The sequence below is a fragment of the Corvus kubaryi genome, unplaced genomic scaffold, assembly GCF_017639235.1.
Source record: "Corvus kubaryi isolate FWS band 111438036 unplaced genomic scaffold, C.kubaryi_AGA036_p1.0 37341, whole genome shotgun sequence".
NCBI lineage: Eukaryota > Metazoa > Chordata > Aves > Passeriformes > Corvidae > Corvus > Corvus kubaryi.
The window spans coordinates 5,842,733-5,861,060 of NW_024581112.1; the positions used below are offsets into that span (position 1 = coordinate 5,842,733).

General features: G+C 40.0%; 1 protein-coding gene across 2 annotated transcripts in view; it reads left to right on the forward strand.

Moving 5' to 3' along the window:
• GSK3B (glycogen synthase kinase 3 beta) overlaps window positions 1–18,328 on the forward strand; it is a 149,309-nt gene that overhangs the window by 97,224 nt on the left and 33,757 nt on the right. For both annotated transcript variants that reach the window (XM_042031729.1, XM_042031728.1), the window contains exons 6-7: window positions 342–448; window positions 9,667–9,764. In XM_042031729.1, coding sequence (XP_041887663.1) covers window positions 342–448; window positions 9,667–9,764 — 205 coding nt within the window. The remainder of the gene's footprint in view (window positions 1–341; window positions 449–9,666; window positions 9,765–18,328) is intronic.

Below are 18,328 nucleotides of genomic sequence, written 5' to 3' on the forward strand. Positions count from 1 at the left end.
TAAACGGTAACTACGTTTGACTGAAGTGTTTTCTGTCCTCTTTTCCACTGTAAACAAGCCTTTGTATCTGGCAGAAGGCAACTGTCAGCCAAAAATATTGCCCTGTTTATGACCTAGATTGTAGTCAGAATTTCCTTTGCTATTCCCTGTATAAGGGAGATGCTTGATGGATTGGACTGATTCACAGTGAATCAAGGAGTCAGTTTGCAGCAGCTGAGAACAACATTGTACTTCAGCATTTGGGACTTGGGAGTGCGTGAAGAGCACCAAAGCTTAACGTTGGTCTGCACAGCAATACTGTAAAAGTGTTCATTACTGAAATACTGTTGTTTTCTTTCCAGTGCAAAACAGCTGGTTCGTGGAGAACCCAACGTGTCATACATCTGCTCTCGGTACTACAGGGCACCAGAGTTGATCTTTGGAGCCACCGATTATACCTCCAGTATAGGTATGTGAGTGCATTTGTTGAAATCTGTACCAACTGCCTCAGTTTTTATCCTGTACTTAAGTGTAAAGGTTTCCAGAGATCTCAAATATAATCCCCAGGGGCTGAATTTTGTTGCAAATTATTAGGTACCACTTTTTAAAGGAATACAAATGTTCTGTAGATGGCTGCTGTGCTTTCTATGCCTTTTGAGATTTCAGCATCAATTACACTGGGAAAGGGACTTTTTCAATGTGGAGGGGAGAAATCTGATTACCAGTTTAAAAAAAAAATCCATGTGATGTTGCCATTTAGTTTAAAAGTAGGTATGAAATCTCAAGCCAGAAAAGCATTTTAATTGCTTGAAATAACAGTAAAGAATGTCTGTAGAAAATCATCTACTGCTTCTGATCTGCTGTGGTTTAGCCATAAATAAATCTGTAATTTATTTACTTGGCTTTTAGTGAAGAGTTTATAGGGGGAGGTTAAGTGTGGCCTAATGGTTGACTTTAAATTCTGTTTACAACTTTAATATACTGTGTACAGCAGTCCTTCTAATTCAACTAATTCTGCTAACTTTTGCTGTCCTTTAGCATTAATTTTGAACACAAAGAACTTTTTCTATATACCTGAGGCATAGATGTGTCATGGCAATAGTAGGGAAGCTCTAGAGTTTGATGGAGATCAGGGAACAGCCAGGTTTTCTTACAGTAGAGTCTTGAAAATGAACAGCAAAGTGAAAAATCTTGGAAATGAACAGTGTGTTGACTGGTTGTTGGTAACTACTTCGGTTTTTCAGTCAAGATACTACCTGGGCTCCTTCTGAATTCTAGTGCAAAAGAGAGTAGATTTGGCTCTCATCTTAGCACAATATTGGGGAACCTTTTACCTTGGTAATGGACTTGAGTCAGGCAAGGTAAAATGTTTTCAAAAGGATTTGGAGATCATGATCAACTCTTGGCAGACTATGCTTATAACCAGTATATTAAAATTACTATGTTTGAACTAGTGTGAAACTCAGTGGCTGGCTGGCTTGTTTTAACTGTGCAGTTCTTTAAAAGGAACAAAAAGCCCCACCTAAACACATTCCTGAAGACTTCCCTGCTCTCACGAATTTTTTTCACACTAGTTATTATTCAGTATGTATTGTAGCAACACTTGCGTATCTTCCCAGTAGGAAAAAGAGGCAGAACCAAGAGTAGTCTGGGGAAAGCAATGGCACAAAAAAGATAAAAGGGCAGAAGTTACTGTTGGCTGCTGCCAAAGTGGCAGCCCCAAGCTCTGCTCTTGCCCCTGAGTACCCTGGCTCTCACAGTTTGCTGTTTACTTTGCTGATTCAGCATCAACTGACGAGATTTTGGCAGGTTAACTTCCTGCTGTGTGAGTGAGTGCAATCCGCGTTATTGTGCGGTCCAGTAAGCAGCAGAGCCCAGGTAAAAGCAAAGTGTTGTGAGCCCATGAGTAAGAGGAAGGTGGCTGATCCCATTTGACATCTTTTTGCCAGCTGAGAGCTAATAGATTGGTTCAGCTGCATTATCAGAGTGCACTGAGACCTCTTGTTTCAGAGGATAACTGCATAAAACAAGTATTTTATGTGTCAGCAGAAGAGACTGCTTTATAGATAAGCCTGTGAAGTGTCTCTTGCTCCAACTGCAGACTGTTTTTCAAGTGGCGCTTTCCATTTTTGTTGTCTTACCTGCTGGTCTCTGAATTGGTTATAACAAAAATTGCATTCTGAAGTGCAATTTTTCATTTGCCTCCAAAAATATCTTGAATTTCAGTCATTGTTCTTGTGCCAAAAAACCCCACCTGTCCCTCCAAGCCCTTTCTTTGAAATTTGCACAGAATTGCTTGAAAATTAAGTTAATACTCCATCCTTCCTTCCTGTCCCATCCACCTTCCACTTCTTTCGCAGCAGACTTTGGATGTGGGAGATAAGAAGGCAAAAATGCTTTTAGAAGCTTTATAGTTTCCCAGTGTTCTGCAATATGCTAGAAATTCTAAGGGCTAGTTTTGTGCTGCTGCTGTTTGTAAGTATTCCTTCTTGCTGGGTAGGCAGCAATGGTGCTTAGTGAGAATTCTTCCTTATTTGACATAGGATTGTTCGTCCAAACTCATCCAGCTTGTTGGAAAAACAATCAACAAGCATAGATAGGTTTATTAAAAGAAGGGAAAGAGCATATAATTATTAGTGCTTTATCCATGGCTCAGTATAAGGAACTGTGAAATGCTTCAGTATTGTGATACTGCCTTTTAAACTTACATGTTGGCATGCTGGGTTTTTTTAGTTCTTGTTTTTCCTGTGAATTGTTAGCATAATAACCTTTTCCCACTGTAGTCTTTATCACTCTGTAAGAATCACCTGTGTGTGTGTGGTAACAAAAAGTGATCTTACGTGTAAGGCAGGGATCTTTACTCCTCTAGTTAAATATCCTCTATTAAAACTATGGCAAAAATCAGTGAAGACTACAAAGCCAAAAAGTGTTCTAAGTAGAAATTGTCCTGCATTATCTGCAAGGCTTCCAGCTTATTTGTGAAGGTTTTTGTTGTTTGCTAATGTTACTGCAGGGCTTATGATAATAATGCGCTGCGATAGGATAATCACTGGAAGTATTTCTGAGCAAGAAGTGCTTTTTTAAGACTAGACAGTGACACTGGTGGCCCAACACTGACAGCACCGCCAGCTGCAGCTGCATTATGACCATATCGGTTGTTAGTCATCTTGTTTAGCATTGTAACCCAGGCTGTTGCATTAGGCTGTCTGGCTTCATCTAGGTCATCTTTAAACACTTGAATTTGTCCTCGTGACATTACTTGCTCTTCAGTGTAGCAGAAAATGAAGTTGGTTCCAGGATGTGTCTTTTCATCCTGGATGTCACAACGAAACTGTAAACTGGCATTTAACTTCTAGGATCTTGATTATTTCATTGAAGTGCATGACTTTAATTCTAACCCAAAAGGTCCCTGTAAAAAATAATTGAGCCAGGTGTGTGGTGTTTGTTACACTTTTCTAAAGTACCACATTAGTGCTGTATTATACCAGAGTAAGAGTAGCATCAAATCACATTTACTGCAGTTAGTGCCTCCAGCGGACCTGAGACTATTTTTAAAATTATTACCTGGGAAGTTACCCATTGAAGTTTTTAAATAGTAACTGTTGCCAAATAGCTACAAATCCATACTCATAATAGCTCTGTTGTGTTCCTGCATTACAACTTCAGAGAGTTTTTCAGTGGTCAGGCACAAATATTCATGTTGGTTGGGTGCCTTCATAGCTTGTATAGTTTGGGCCTTTGTGCACCTTTGACTATGAATTCTGCAAGTGTGTGTGTTTGTCCCTAAAGCTTGCTGGGAATGGGCATCGTTTACTTCCTGCATCTAATTTGTAGGAATTTGTTACTGTTGTTGGTTGGTTGGGGTTATTTGGAGGGGGGAGAGGAAAGTGGGGGGCTGGTTTGTTGGTTTTTTCCCAAACCAAGCCCTTTGGGCTATCCCTTGGCAGTGTGTTGGCTGAGGCTTCTCCCTTGCCAGTCTGTGTGTTTTATGGCATCCCAGAGTATGTTGATGGCATGGTTCTGGCTGTGCTGATCTTATGGGTGGTGCTGCCACCGCTAAAAAACCCTGGGATGGCTGCCCATGTTCCCCAACACTGTCCTGGAACAGGCACTGGAGTAGGGGTGGGTGCAGATGTTTCTGTTGCCACGTGCTCCTTTTGTGTGAAAAGAAGCTGTGCAGCTGAGCTTTGCCTCAGTCTCATGCATTTTTTCCCTAGGTGAGATGGCGGGGCAGGGGAGGGCTCACCAAATCCTGGGGGTGCTTCTGCACAACCAGGGGCTGCTGGTTTCAGTGCATTTGCTCCACTGCTGCCCTGGCAGGAGCTGGGAGCATTCCAGAGGGAATATTTATAGCCACTGGCAGGGAAAGATTGATCTGCTTGACTACTGCTGGCTTCTCTTGGGGTATCCAAAAATAAGTATCATGAAGTTGTTCATTCACTTTCCTAGCAAGCGCAAGTATTTCACCTCAGCAGTCTGGAGCAGAAGCTCTTCTGCAGGCATGTGCAGTTGGCCTGTCTCAGAGTTTCTTGGGGAAGAACCACCACAAGGTATATCCCAGAGCTGTTGCCAGTGAGAAGTATTTGTTTCTTTCTCAAATGGCAACTTCCTATGCTGAAAATAAGGTGTGTTAATTCACTAAACTACTCTACCACCTGTCATTGTAGTGTCATCTCTTTATTGCAAAAGATTAGAGATACCTGTGTTTAGCTTCTGTTCCAAATACTGGAGCAAACGTGTCTTTTCAAGCACTTCCATGTTTCAGCCTTACTCTTTCTCCTCAATCCATGGATCTGTGGTGGCTTGATGTGCGCAACTTCCACCAACAATAGCATGTGTGCCTGTAATCCTGAATTTTGCTCTTGTTCAGACATCCCAAACAATTGTTTCAAACAAGCAGCAGTGAAAAGCACTTTGGGGTCTGGCATTTGGTAGCTAGAAGCTGTTGATTTTATGACTTCCCAGGATTGCTTTTCTGACTCTTGGTTTGTTTCCACAGTTTCTAGAGCAGCAACTTTGAGTCACCTCCAAGGTGGAGGAAGTCCATCAAGATGAAGGGATAGTGAGGCAGAGATGAATAGATTAGGGTAATAAAAAAAAGTAGGAAGATAAATACGCCCCATAAAGTGTCAGATAAATGAAAGTTCTTAATTTGTACTTAAGTGGATGAGAGAAACCTTTTCCCCCCCCTTCCTCCTTCATGTCCTCCAAATAATGAGTTAGAGGAGCTAGAGTGTAATACAATGAATGGTGCTTGTGCTGTGAAGAAGAGGGCCAGCTTTTCAGCTTGGAAAGGCAAAGTTTGAGATCAGAAAAAGTGAAATTTGTGGACAGGGCATTAATTTCCAACTGAAAATGGCCATTGCATGCTTATAGAATTAAAGCTAAGGAGTGTATTTTGCAGGTGGTCCTCCCAGATGCCACTTTCTGATTTAAAGAGAAATACTTGTTTTCTTACGTTCTATATTGCTAAGAATGCATTCAAAAGCGAGGGCATTACAGAGATTATATTATTTGACAATGTCCATCTAACAGCTCTGAAGATCAATAAAGCAGTAGAAACTTAATTTAAGAAAAGTTTTGTAGTACAAGAGGCTATATGAATTTTTGTGTGTTTAAATTAATGGAGGTAGGTTAGGTGATGATGGTATTTGTCTAAGTGTTCTTTGGTCTAGGAAAGGTACGGCATTAGCTACCATTATAATGTGTGAAAACTAACCGAAGTAAGCTTGTTTGAAGGTTGCTGTTGCCTGGCAGTTGTATTTACTGTCTGTATTGTTTAGACTACATTGCACTGAAGTTATGAAAAAAGTACCCTTGCCTGCTTTCTTAAAATTAATAGCTTTCAGTATTTTCTCCTAAAATTGCATGTTGTCCCAACTAGTTTGGTGTGAGGACCATTTGTTGCCTTATTTTCTTTTAAGATTCTCTCTTACCTTGTTTATTAGCTAATTTAAAGCATGTGAATGAGTCCTCGTTTGCTTTAATTAAATTGCTCATACTTAAAAGAAATAATTCAGAAAATGCTTCTTCTCCCTTGAGAGCAGGTAGTTACACCACATATTAATCTGTAGCAGTTAGCTCTGACTCTTCTAAGACAGAAAAGTGTCTGGGATGGAACTATCACTTCCTTTAAATAACGTGTCTTTAAATACAGAAATTAGTACTTGTTTACGTCAGGCTTGAGGAGAAATGTTACCATCCTAATGTGGTAGATAAATTTTAAAACTCAAGATATAAAGGATGTGAGGAAAAAAAGGGCAAACTATCCTGGAACCAAATTTTAGTCCTGTTAAAGTCAGTGGCATAAATTCCATCAAGTTTCAGCAGAGATGAAATTTTTTAGTTTGTTCTTTATTGTACATTGCTTATCAAGAGTTGTATAAACACCTGTGTAGATTATGTTTTGTTTCTGTCCCTGCTTGAAGCTGCTTGAGTTAGCCTGCACTCTCTGGCTTTTGTTGAGGATGCTTCAAGAATTTGTCCACTTCCTTGCCCAGGGAACATTGCCCAAGTCCTAATTTGGAAGCTGGTGAAATTACATGCCTGGGAAAAAGTTGGGGATTTTGGAATGCCTGTGTTTTACTTCCCTGTGTGTTTAAAGTGTTAGCAAGTGAAATCAAGAAAAAGTAAATAAGACTTTTAACAAGACATTAAATTACCTGATTTGGAAGATTTCAGTGCATAAGGAGCTACTGCATAGGTTTCTGATGGATTTGTTGTATGTTTGAGGGATTAAACACAGCATGAATGCAGCAAGTATTCCAAGACATTGCCACCTATTTCCTCATGACCTACATCCTTTTTTTCCTCTGTTCCCATGCGATGCCCGCGGCTTTCTCATGTACCCTCTGCTGTTTGTGCTTGCCCTTCTTGAGCAAGGACTTCTACATTGTTTGACTTGTTTGCAGTTGCAGTTTGGCAGGGCTGGGGCAAGCCCGGTGCTTCCCCCAGGGACTGAGCCCTCCTCTCCTCGGCAGCAACACTGATGCTCCCCGCTGTTTTTATAAAATTTTTGTAATGGATTTGAGACTTCTGCCCTACTTACTTGTCTGAAACAGGCTGGTGGAGTGCAAAAGCATTCAGGGAAACTAGGAAAAGAAAAAACAGCACAAAGCCAACTTCATGGAGCAGCCAGACCAGAAGGTTATTTAAAACAGTTTAAAAAAGCCACGGTCTAATCTCAAAAACTTAATGATAGCATAGTTTCTAAATCTTAAAAGGAAGTGAATTGTGATTGATGACTTACTCTCCTGTCAGTTTTGTGTTTGTATATATTCTGTCAAATATTTTTCCTTGCCATATATAACTTTTTCACTGCAAAATAAGGATTGGAGTTGTAAATAACGATTATGGATTTGGTGTAACTACTTGTTTTGTAAAGGACAGTGTAAAGGACTCGTTTATTTAAAACCTTTTAAGGTATCTTTAAATAGACTTGTAAATTAGAGTGCTGTGACTGTTTAGTACTTTTAATCTATTCCTTCAATACTTCTGAAGAAATCTTTGCTTTCTGCTGAACTGTTGTGTAATTCCTCTAAACCCAATATGCATGGGAGGCACAAAAAATGATGCTTTGCATCATGGTTTTGCGGTATGTGTTGGTCCAACAGCAAGAGCTATCAGAGAGAGACATTGATTAGCAGTTAGATGCAATTAAACACTCTTCACATGATTCCTTCTTCATTTGTTGTCCAAAAGTGATTTTAGCACCTTGGTGGCCATATCCGCTCTTATTAAATGTGACTACAAGATTAAAAAGTGTCATCGTGTATATTTTCTTGTTGAAATTCAAGACTCAAACTTCAAATTATTTCTGGTTGCTGTTTACATTGTAAGGAGTTACTTTTTAGGATAAACCCTGATGCAGTGTTTGTACCAAGACATTAGGTAAAAGTGCCTCCATTTGACTTGGAAGCAAATGATTTCAAAAGCTGCAGTAATGACATTGCTGTTTGTCTACTGTGTGTTCCAACTGAACCATATTCTTGAGGAGGGGAAGTATTTTTGCACAGCCCTCTCACTCTTCTTCCTTTAGAAATGGGGAAGGGAAAACTGTGTTCTAACTTGCAGATTAATTTGTTATAAATCTTGAATTCCTGAAAGCTTCTTTTATTTTGCACCAGTGTGTAGTGGTTGCGACAATGTGATAATAGATGTCTTAGAGAACTGTCAGAGATGTTTTCCTTACTCAGACCTTTAGCCATAACTGGCAGTGTTGTGTGTATCCTGCTTCACAGAACCATGGAGTCATAGAATGGCTTGGGTTGGAACAGGCCACCTCATTCCAACCCCCTGCCGTGGGCAGGGACACCTTCCACTAGACTGGGTTGCTCAGAGCTCCATCCAGGCCGGCTTTGAACACTTCCAGGGATGGGACATAATTTAAATACATGAGGGAATAAGGGTTTCTGTTGTAGCATAGATCATCTCAGGTGGAACAGGTCTCAGGAGGTAAATTCTCATGGGGGAAGGCTGGTTCATAGAAGTAGATGAGACTTTAAAGAAATATAGATGGAATGGGACTGGTTTTCCCTTTTGGGGCATTACTTTGTATTTTAGTCTTTACAGATCTTCTGTTGCTGATTGCTTGTTTGAGACTGGATTTTAGTGTTAAGGTTTCAGGTATGCATTGAACAATTGATGGCTTTCTAGAAAACCTTTTAATGAATCTATTTTTGGGGAGAAGCAGTTCTCTGCATCCAAGTACAATGCTTCTACTGTGTTGAGCAGCTTAAAATCCCATTTATTTGGTGTGCAATTACATTAGATTCTCACAAATACTTGATAAACAGTGTTTACTGCATTGGCTTTGTTACATTTTTCATTTTGGTTAATTATTCCAAAAATAAAATGCTATATTCTGTAGTGCACTTAGATACCTTCCTAAGTTGCCGCTGTAGTATTCAGTTGCCTAATTATTTAAGAAGATATACCTGCAATAGATGTGAAAAATGTCTTCATGTAGGAGGAATAGCTCCTAAGGACTACTTGTGGCTTTTGGTATACATACGAAAATTAGTTGATGGCTTCTTCTACAGATGCTGTTGACATGTGATCTGTGACTTGCAGTTCTGTTGTTCATCCAAGCTGGCAAATGGAACTGGGATAAAGATTAGATCCTGAAGTGGCTAGTTAGAGAGGCTGCTTCCCAGATCCCTTAATCATCATGTACTTCAGGATACCAGTAATACTTGCAGTACTGGTTCATCTGTGAGTGTATATATGCTTTCAATATATGTATGAAAAACGGAGTCTGTTCAACGCTCGGAATCAGTAAAAACATCAGCCATTGTGTTGGATGATACCTATGCATAGTTCATGATCAGTGTGGTTTAAACCAACACAGGGTTTGGCGAAATTCTCAACTTAAAAATGGCAAGCATTCTATGGTCTTTTCCCTGTATGTGTAAGTTTTAATGTCAATATATTATGGGATTTAGTATTATTTTCCAGTCCTCATTGTCTCACAGTTTGACTTTTAAGACTGTCTTCACACCATTGTTTTATACCAGGTATCTGGTAACATTAGGATAGGAATGTTTTTTATTTTTAGCTGTGTTACATACACAATCAAACATGGCAAAGGATAAAGTAAGCAGTTTTAAATGGCTGGGTTTTATATGAATGGCTTAATATGTGTATTTTACTGATACCTTTCCCTGTCCTCCACTTCTCCCTTTTTAGATGTGTGGTCAGCAGGCTGTGTATTGGCTGAACTGTTACTAGGACAACCGATCTTTCCAGGTGACAGTGGTGTGGATCAGTTGGTGGAAATAATCAAGGTATGGAATGTTAAAGTGTTGTTTTGACTGCATTATTCCTTGGGAATCAATATGAAGACATGCACTGTTACAAACCAGTGAACATACATGTATTCTGTCACCATTGTACAGGGTTTTGCATTTAAACAGTGTTTGAAAACACTTCTCATGCTATTTTGATAACGTGATGGTCTGTACTTTCTCTTCTTCCACTCATGCGTAATGATATATCATCTTTTATTTATACTGGGGCTTTTTCCATCATAAAGGATTGCACTTCCAGTGTGCTTGGAAAAAATGCTTGCATCTGAGCCAATATTTATTAATGTATGATTTTCATTCTTTAAGAATCTGTCTCCTTTTCCTTTGTTGCATGCTGTTAGTACTTGGTTTTGAAAACATTATTGTTAAATTCCTTGTGCCAGATTCTTCACATATGTGGTTGCCTTCTCTTCTTCCTTCCTCCCAGCTCTTTTAAAATGAAAGGTGAGAAAGGGCACTTGTTTTTGCAGATAGAGAATCAGGACACCTAGGGCAAAGGTACCTTCCACCTGAAGGGTTTTGTTTTTCAAGGTAAAAGAACTAGTGTTTCAGTATATATAACACTCATATATCACTTATGTCCAAGCACATCTTGATTGATTTCATTTGGTAAGCTGTGAATATTCTGTGGCTGTCAAATTAGAGGCATGGAAGAATAGTTCATAGATTGGTGTCTGACTTCCCAGCACCATTGTCTACCCTACCCATTTCATCTTCTGCAGTGAAGGAAACAAGATTTCCGGAGAGAGCAGTATAATTTTCTTCTTAATCTATACTATGCACATAACAAGGTGGCATTGTTACAGAGGATACGATGTGTTCACATGCTGTTCAGTTTTATTGATTTCATCACCACAAGGAAACTGTAATAAGAGAATTTCCTCCTTGATTTTGCCACTTTACTACTACCTTGATGCATAAATATTTGTGTGGCATGCATGTGAAAAGCCCCTCAAAACCCAAATCTGTGGGTGAAAAAGTAGAACTTCCTACTTGTCTGTGTCATTGACTAGAAGAGCTGCTGATGCCTTTGTCCCTGTCCTAAGAGAGTGTATGACATGGACCAACACTGACTGGTCGTTCTCCTGCCTGAAGGACATGGGCTGGTGAAGCTCAGGGGTGTGCTGTGACCTGTCTAGGCTGTCACCCCGCCTCTTCCATGTTTTGACCACGCAAACCTGGCTTCTGTTACAGTGAGTTTCTGTCTGTCCTGCTGGACATCCTCCAGTCAGCAACTTTCCCCTGGAGAATCCATGTCTTGCACATACTTCTCCTATGACTTTCATGATGTCTCTTACTGCCTTTCTGCCCAGTGCATTTCAAACTCAGTTTATCCAAGTTGGGTCAGTTTACTTAGGAAACATTAATGAAAAACTCGAGTTGCTATCAGATGTGGGGCTGATGATGGTACAAGTGACAATATTTTTTCCTTTTGAGAAAATGTCTTGGAGCAGTTTGCTGCTTTTTGCTACACTGCTTTTGTGACATGTGGAGGGGTCCATGTCAGAGGACCAGACCTCCTCAGGATTTCGTGTGATAACATGTGGTGTTTGCCTTTGGACATTTCTGAAAAGTCCTGGTTTGTTTCTTGATTAGTGTCTGAAATCCTGAAAAACTATATGTAATCAAAGAATCAGCTAGGTTGAAAAAGACCTCCGAGATCAAGTCCAACCTGTGACCCAGCACCGCCATGTCAACTAGACCATGGCACTAAATGACACATCCAGTCTTTCCTTAAACCCCTCCAGGGCCAGTGACTTCACTACCTCCCTGGGCTATCCATTCCAATATCTAATCACCCTTTCTGTGAGGAAGTGCCTTCTAATGTCCAGCCTAAACTTTCCCTGGCACAGCTTAAGACTATGTCCTCTGGTCCTTCCGCTTGTTGCCCAGGAGAAGAGCCCAACCTTCACCTGAATTTTTGTAAACAGAACTTTATATCATGGTGACTGTCCATGGCTTGATCAGAAATCTTAGAGTAGAGAGGCCTTATTGGCAAAACCATAGTGCTCTGCCCTACCATTGCTTTGATTACACAATGTGAAAGTAAAATAATCAGGAGATGGATGGTTCAATACTGACATGCTTGGCAAGCAGAAATCTGTGGTTTGGTTGAAAGTTTGCTAGAAGCTGTTAACATCAGTTCTGCACTACTGAAGAAAACATCTGTGAACCATTAATTTCATAGCATGTATGTGCTCCAATTTTGGAGCTTCTGTGTTTACACTTCAGTTGTATTGAAGCAGACGAGTACTTCAGTAAAATTGCTGATAGCCTTTGTACCATCTGTGGTGATAACTTCTTGACTAACTCATAGCAGTGACAATATATAGTACTGGCAAACTAATGTTATTTCTCAAGACAGCTGAAGGAGTACCCAGTGTAAGGGGTATGTCAGTAAATTATAGGCTGAAATTATGATATTCACCCTTGCAGAAGCAAATTTCTGAATAATTTGTTTAAGTATAGAGAGGGGGATACTTAATGATCATTCACACCTATGTTGTGCTGGGGTTTTCTCATCTTCTGTTACCTATGTAGTCTACCACACATAGGAGTTAAGTGAAACAAAATGTACTGAGACAGTATGTGTTAGGAAAGTCTGAGGGAAAAATACTGTAAATCTTAGAGCAGTAATCACAAGAAAGGATGTTCACTGAAAATTGAAGAAAGTGTAATGTAAAATGTGAGCCTGAATGGATGGGTGCCATGTTCTTCTGCCAGTATTTGTTACTGATGCAGTATATATATTCTGAAGGCAAGACTGGAAGAGAAACTGAGTGCAAGCTGGAGAAATGGGTTGCTTTTCAGTGCCCTTGTCTCCCTGATCTTCTGTTGTGAAGTTTTATAAAAACTATTCAGAAAATCTGTAGGTGAAGGTGAGAATACCGAGAGAGTTACAATTGAGAATATTGTGTTCAAAATCAACAGCCATGAGACATTGTCTAGGAAAGGGGATAGCAAGGTGCTTCCCTTGTAGCACTATATTCACTTCAAAGTATTTCTCCTAGTGGGAGTAGAGGGAGAAAGCGTGTTTACCTCAAATTTTTCCTCACCTTTTGAAAATGGGGAAAAAGCAGAAAGGGAGGTCCTATTTTTTCTATTCAGCCAGCTGTTGGGAGGGATCTGTCCCAGCTACTGTGTATCATTTAAAAATGACCAATATCAAATTAAGCAGATTTGGTTTTTAACTCTGCAAAGAAGACATGAAACATTCTGCTCTTATGCACTTCCAAAATGATGCCTAAATTCGACTTAGATTTGAAAGGCTGGTATAAAACAAGCAACCCACGCGAGTGCGTTCGAGTTTCGTAGCCTCAGTACTGTTGAAGACGTGCAATTCTGCAGCATCAAAATTACCAGAAATGTTAAATCTTGGTGCAACGTGTAAAACGTGATGTTGTATAAAGTTTCCTTTAGAGTAGGATTCATTAAAAAAAATTTGACAGATGGTGTCCACCTCTTCCATTTGCTGCCATAGAAAACTAGTACTTAAAGCTTTCATTGTAACACAGACTTATTTTAATGCTAGCTGGCTGTGGGAGAAGCAGAGCTGTGGGATCTGACTGTTGTAGGATAGCAGTGAGCTTGGTAGCAGCTTGCAGGCTGGGACCTGGGAGCTGCTGTTTGATTATCTTGGGTCATGCTTTCCAGATAGCTTCATTGGAACTGTGTGTCTGAAACTTAAGGGCAGGGAAAATTGAGTTTTTTGAGTATTTTGAATATTTTGAAGTCCCAAAAAGGGGCTATAGTAAGAAAATACTTATCCACACATTTGGAAATGTATTGTACTTTCATTGTTTATATTTGATTGATTCCACTGCAGGAAGAAGTCAGTTTAGAAACTTTACTGCTGGTTCTTATCAATTCAAGATGATTGAGTCACAGTCACACTTGTGGCATTTTTTTGAGCCAAGATAAATTTTTCAGTTGTCTCTTCATTTGCTTACTCAGCTGTGATTATTCAGAGTTTATTTCACAACACACCAAGTGGATGGTACACCTGGCTGTGAAGTTTTTTGCATTAGACTGGATTATGACTTCAAAACACCATCACATTAGATTAGTCCTCCTTTCTCATGCAGTTCTTGATGGCATCCCCTCTTTAGCTGTGTTCATGGTGATGTATCAGTTGGCATAGCTTGTCCTTCCTGCAGGCTGTATGCTCAACATCCTCAGTCCCTTGCTGCATCACAAGCATTTTTGGCTTTTGACAGATTTTGATACACTTTCAACAGTCTTCATGGAGCTTCATTTCAAGCAGTCTTGCAAGATCTTTTCCCTTTAGTTGCATCTGGAGTTTCTCCAGACCTACTGCATATTTGCAAACTGCTCTGAAAAACTGTGCCCCTCTGGAACCACAGCATCACATTCATGTGAATCAAAAGTCCTCGTCCTTTAAATTTCTTTCTCTTGTTTCTATTTCTTTAATTATGATCTTTCCACATGTTCTCAGTCTGGCTGGGAAAGAGACAGCTTTGACCACTTAAGCCCTAACAAAAGGATATTTGGTATAGGGAAATACTGTCTTAGAGCTCTATCTGAAGAAATAGTTTAAACCAAAGTATACTCTTCTTGAATACTCATGCTATTACAAGAGAGAAATCATGTGCTGTGCTTTTTCCAAATTTTGATCTTGAATGGTGACTCTTCCTTCTTATTTTTAGCTCTTGCTAGCTATTGCAAATGTTAGGTTGTCCCATGGCTGGGAATATCTCAAGTGGGTAACCCAATATACTCATTAAAATTCATGTCCCTACTGGCTTTCAAGTGACATCTCCTTCAGAAATGTGCTCAGTTTCTGAAACAGGCACAGTGGTAGTGTGGATTTCATCAGTGATCCCATAAAGAGACCATGTACAAGTAAACACTACAGCTCAGAGCAGTCATACGTCTTGTACCTGATGGGTTCTTCCAGCAGCCCAGGAGAGTTGCAGTTGCCACTTCACTAATTAAAATCCACTGTGCAAGTGAGATCCTGCTGAATACAGTTTGAAAGAAGGAGCTCTTAAGACCACAGGAGTGATTTTTCTTTGAGATGCAGTCAGGACAGACTCCTTCATGAATCTCCAATCTTGTGTGCACAGCTTGCAGTGCAGCAGTGGTGTCTGCAGGACTGCCACGTTCCCTGTGAAAGCTTGGGAGTTTGTTGACATTCCTGGCCCCACAAGCTCTGCAGCATCCCTTCACCATCAAGGTAAAACTGGCTGGCTTTTCAACTTTTCAGACTAAAACATCTTCAAGTACAGTTCCTGCAGACAGTAGTTACTCTTTACTCCTCTTGCAGAAAGTGAACCTCAGAAGTGTAACAGGTTTGTTTCTATGATAATTATCTTCTGAAAGTTTCTGTTCTTCCCCCACTGCTCCTCTCAAAAGCAGAAAAAAAATGATCTCTGTCAAAGGAATGAAGCAGCAATAATTGTCTGAGCAGCAGTGGGACATGGGGAGGACAGCATCTGCCAATCTGCCTGGTGTTTTCTTTACCGGAAGTACTTTTTCCGTATGCTGCTATTTAGAGCATGAGATGAATCAACCAACTTGCGAAAACTGCAGGAAAGAAGAGGGGGTTACGGGGTGGGGGTGGTGTTTGCTTTGAGTTTCTTGGTTGCTACTGCACTGTGTGATTATTCCTTGCACCAAAACTGGCATTTCATGGCAATTTAGGAGGAATAATAAGATCTTCTTCTCATAGTTCCTGGGAAAGGGGGAGCAAGGGGGGGAAAAGTGTATGAAAAAGCAAGTTCAATAGTATCAGGAATCCTATTCATGTGTAAGTTTTTGGGTTCTTGACAGTTTTACTGTGCCTAATGCTAAGTATAGACTGCAATTATAATACATGGCTCATGCTCAAATGTCAAGGTACTATTTTGGGCTCAGTTTTTGAAATAAAATAAATCCAGTTGGAGTAGTTAATGGGCAGAGAGGAGCCTTCTCTTCTGGGAGAGTAAGCCATAGGAGAGTGTGTTTCATTTTATTGGATGTGGTCCTGGTGCTGACGACCTGCCTGCGTCTGACATGGGCTTTCACATGGGTGTTCTGTCCTCAGCCCTAAGGGAAGTCTCCTGGCATTTTTTTCCCCTCATGAATCCCCACATCACAACTTGGCTGATCCTGTGCCTCACTTAATTCATCACTTCCAGCGCTTGCAGGCAGGCAGTATAAAAAGTTGATGGGCAATTATATTCATGTCAGCAGTGACAATGGGTTTCTTCCTATTCCTGATGTACAGCTCCTCTTGTGTTTATGAATAGAAAAAAATATCTATATTTAGTTGGCTCTCACTGTTTGACAAGAAAGTGTTTTTGAAAGGAAGTGTATATGAAGTGGGTAAGTTTATTTTACTTTCTACCACAGACCTCTTGAAGTATTATCTCAAGCCATGTTTACTGCTTGAGATGTCTACACTGTGGATTTTTTAAATAACTATTTGGCATGCCTCTCACAACTTTCTGAAGAGGTGCAGTCATGTTTGCAGAAGTATTAATTATGCCATCTGGTAAGCCATAAACATCAGACTTTTAGGAATACATTTCTTCATAAACTTGCACAGTTTTCCCAGGGAAGACCTCTATGCCACTGCAACCATGGCTTTCTAGAGGTTTCTGGTTTAAATTATCACCTTCTCCCCTCTCTAGTTCAGTTACTACCAGCTGGAGCTTCTGAACCCTTGGTGTCCCTATACTTCTAACTGATTACATTTTGGCAAATGTTCAGTAGTAACAATATCAATGGTTGTCATAAAGGGCCTTTATTCCACTGGGATTTGTTGAAACTTTTGCAGTTTCCTTTTCCTCTGGTGTTGCAACAGTGTGGGTTTGGTCATAAATGACTCAGTGCAGTTTTGCATAGTGAAGCAGGTGTGGGCAGCAGCTGTCTTGGTACTGAGGTGTAACTGAAGTGTCTTTTGGAGCTGAATAAATCCATCTTTTCCTCCTATAAAAGTTGATTGTAAGAACATAAATTGAAAATCTTTCTTCAAGATCAGGGCTTATTGCAGGTTCTTAATCCCCCCTTCTTGTTTAGTAAGGATGTATTCTTGTGAGCCTTTTTTTATTGTAGCTTTTCTTTAACTGCAGGAGATAAATACCATTACCGTACCTTCACAAACCCTGTTCATGAAAGAAAAATGCTTTGGGGAGCTTCATCTGTTACAGATTAATGTCAAGGGAAAAACTTGACAGAATATATTGTGAAACCTGTTGTGTTCAATTTTTGTCCAAGGAGAATCAAAGCAGTGTCTGTTTCTCAGCAAGTGTATTCTTTAGTTAATCTTAGTAGATAATGCTTCTTTATTTTTATTTAAGACATGATGATGACAGTCGGTAATGAAGAGCAAGACTACTTGACCTGGCATCTTCACTTGCAGGAAGAAGATGCCTTGTAGTCTCACATAGACCTCCCCTTCATTCATTTGAAAGTTGAGTCTTCATTCTAGTTACAGTTAATCCCATTGGACAACCGTGTTTTTATTATTACAGTACTTTGGTTCTCCTTTTGTTTTTCAAGTATTAAATAGAAAAAAAGAAATCCAATTTTTTCCTTGATAATATCACTTCCCATAAGACTCCCCAAGTAGAATAGTATGTGCTAATCTGCATTGACCTGACTAATTCAGTATTGGACCCTGTGTTTCTTAAAAGCTCTCTGGCTTCTGGAAGATCAGTGGGGATCTTACCAGTGTACTGAGTACGTGAAGGGAAGGTTGAAAGAGGGAGCCAGTCTCTTTTTCTTTGTCATCCCATGACAGGACAAGAAGAACGGGCATAAATGAGAACACATGGAATTCAATCTGAACACAAAACAGTTTTTGCTGTGAGGGGGGTCAAACACTGGAACAGTTTACCCAAAGAGGTTGTAGAGTCTCTGTCCTTGGAGATGCTCAGAACCTGTCTGGACATGGTCTTGGGCAGACAGCTCTCAACAGTGCTGCTTGTGCAGGGGGTTTGGACCAGATGACCTCCAGAGGTCCCTCCCAGTCTCAACCATACTGTGATTCTGTGAAAGCTCTCCAAGGAACATCTGCTCCATAGTATTTTCAGAGTTGATACAGCAAGAGCAGCTGTTTTTCATGGAGTAATTCTGCCAAACATGAGCACAGTCATTTATGCTTCTTTCTCAAAAGAAGAATTTTGACCAATTTTTGCAGCAGCTTAAGTGATTGCTGTTACCAAGGTTACTTGAAGGTATTCCTAATATACTGAAAATTTTGTGTGAATTAGTGAGGTACAATTTCAAATCATGTAGCAAACAGAATTGGTGTGTTGGGGGTGAGGAGAGATCCATTACAGGACCTCTTCAAGATATGTCAAGTACTGGTACAGTTTTATAGTTTATCAGTTTATTCATTGCACTGTTCTCAATTGTAACTTCCATTTGACACAGTCTTTAAAACTTCTATTCTTCCTTCCAAACTACTTCTCTTTTCAGTTTTTGGTTGGATTTTGGGGTATGTTGGTTTGTGGTTGGGTTTTTTTTCCCCTTTATCCACTTTCAGTACAAATTGGAAGCGCAGTCTGGTTTTACAGTCTCAAGATAACAGAGTA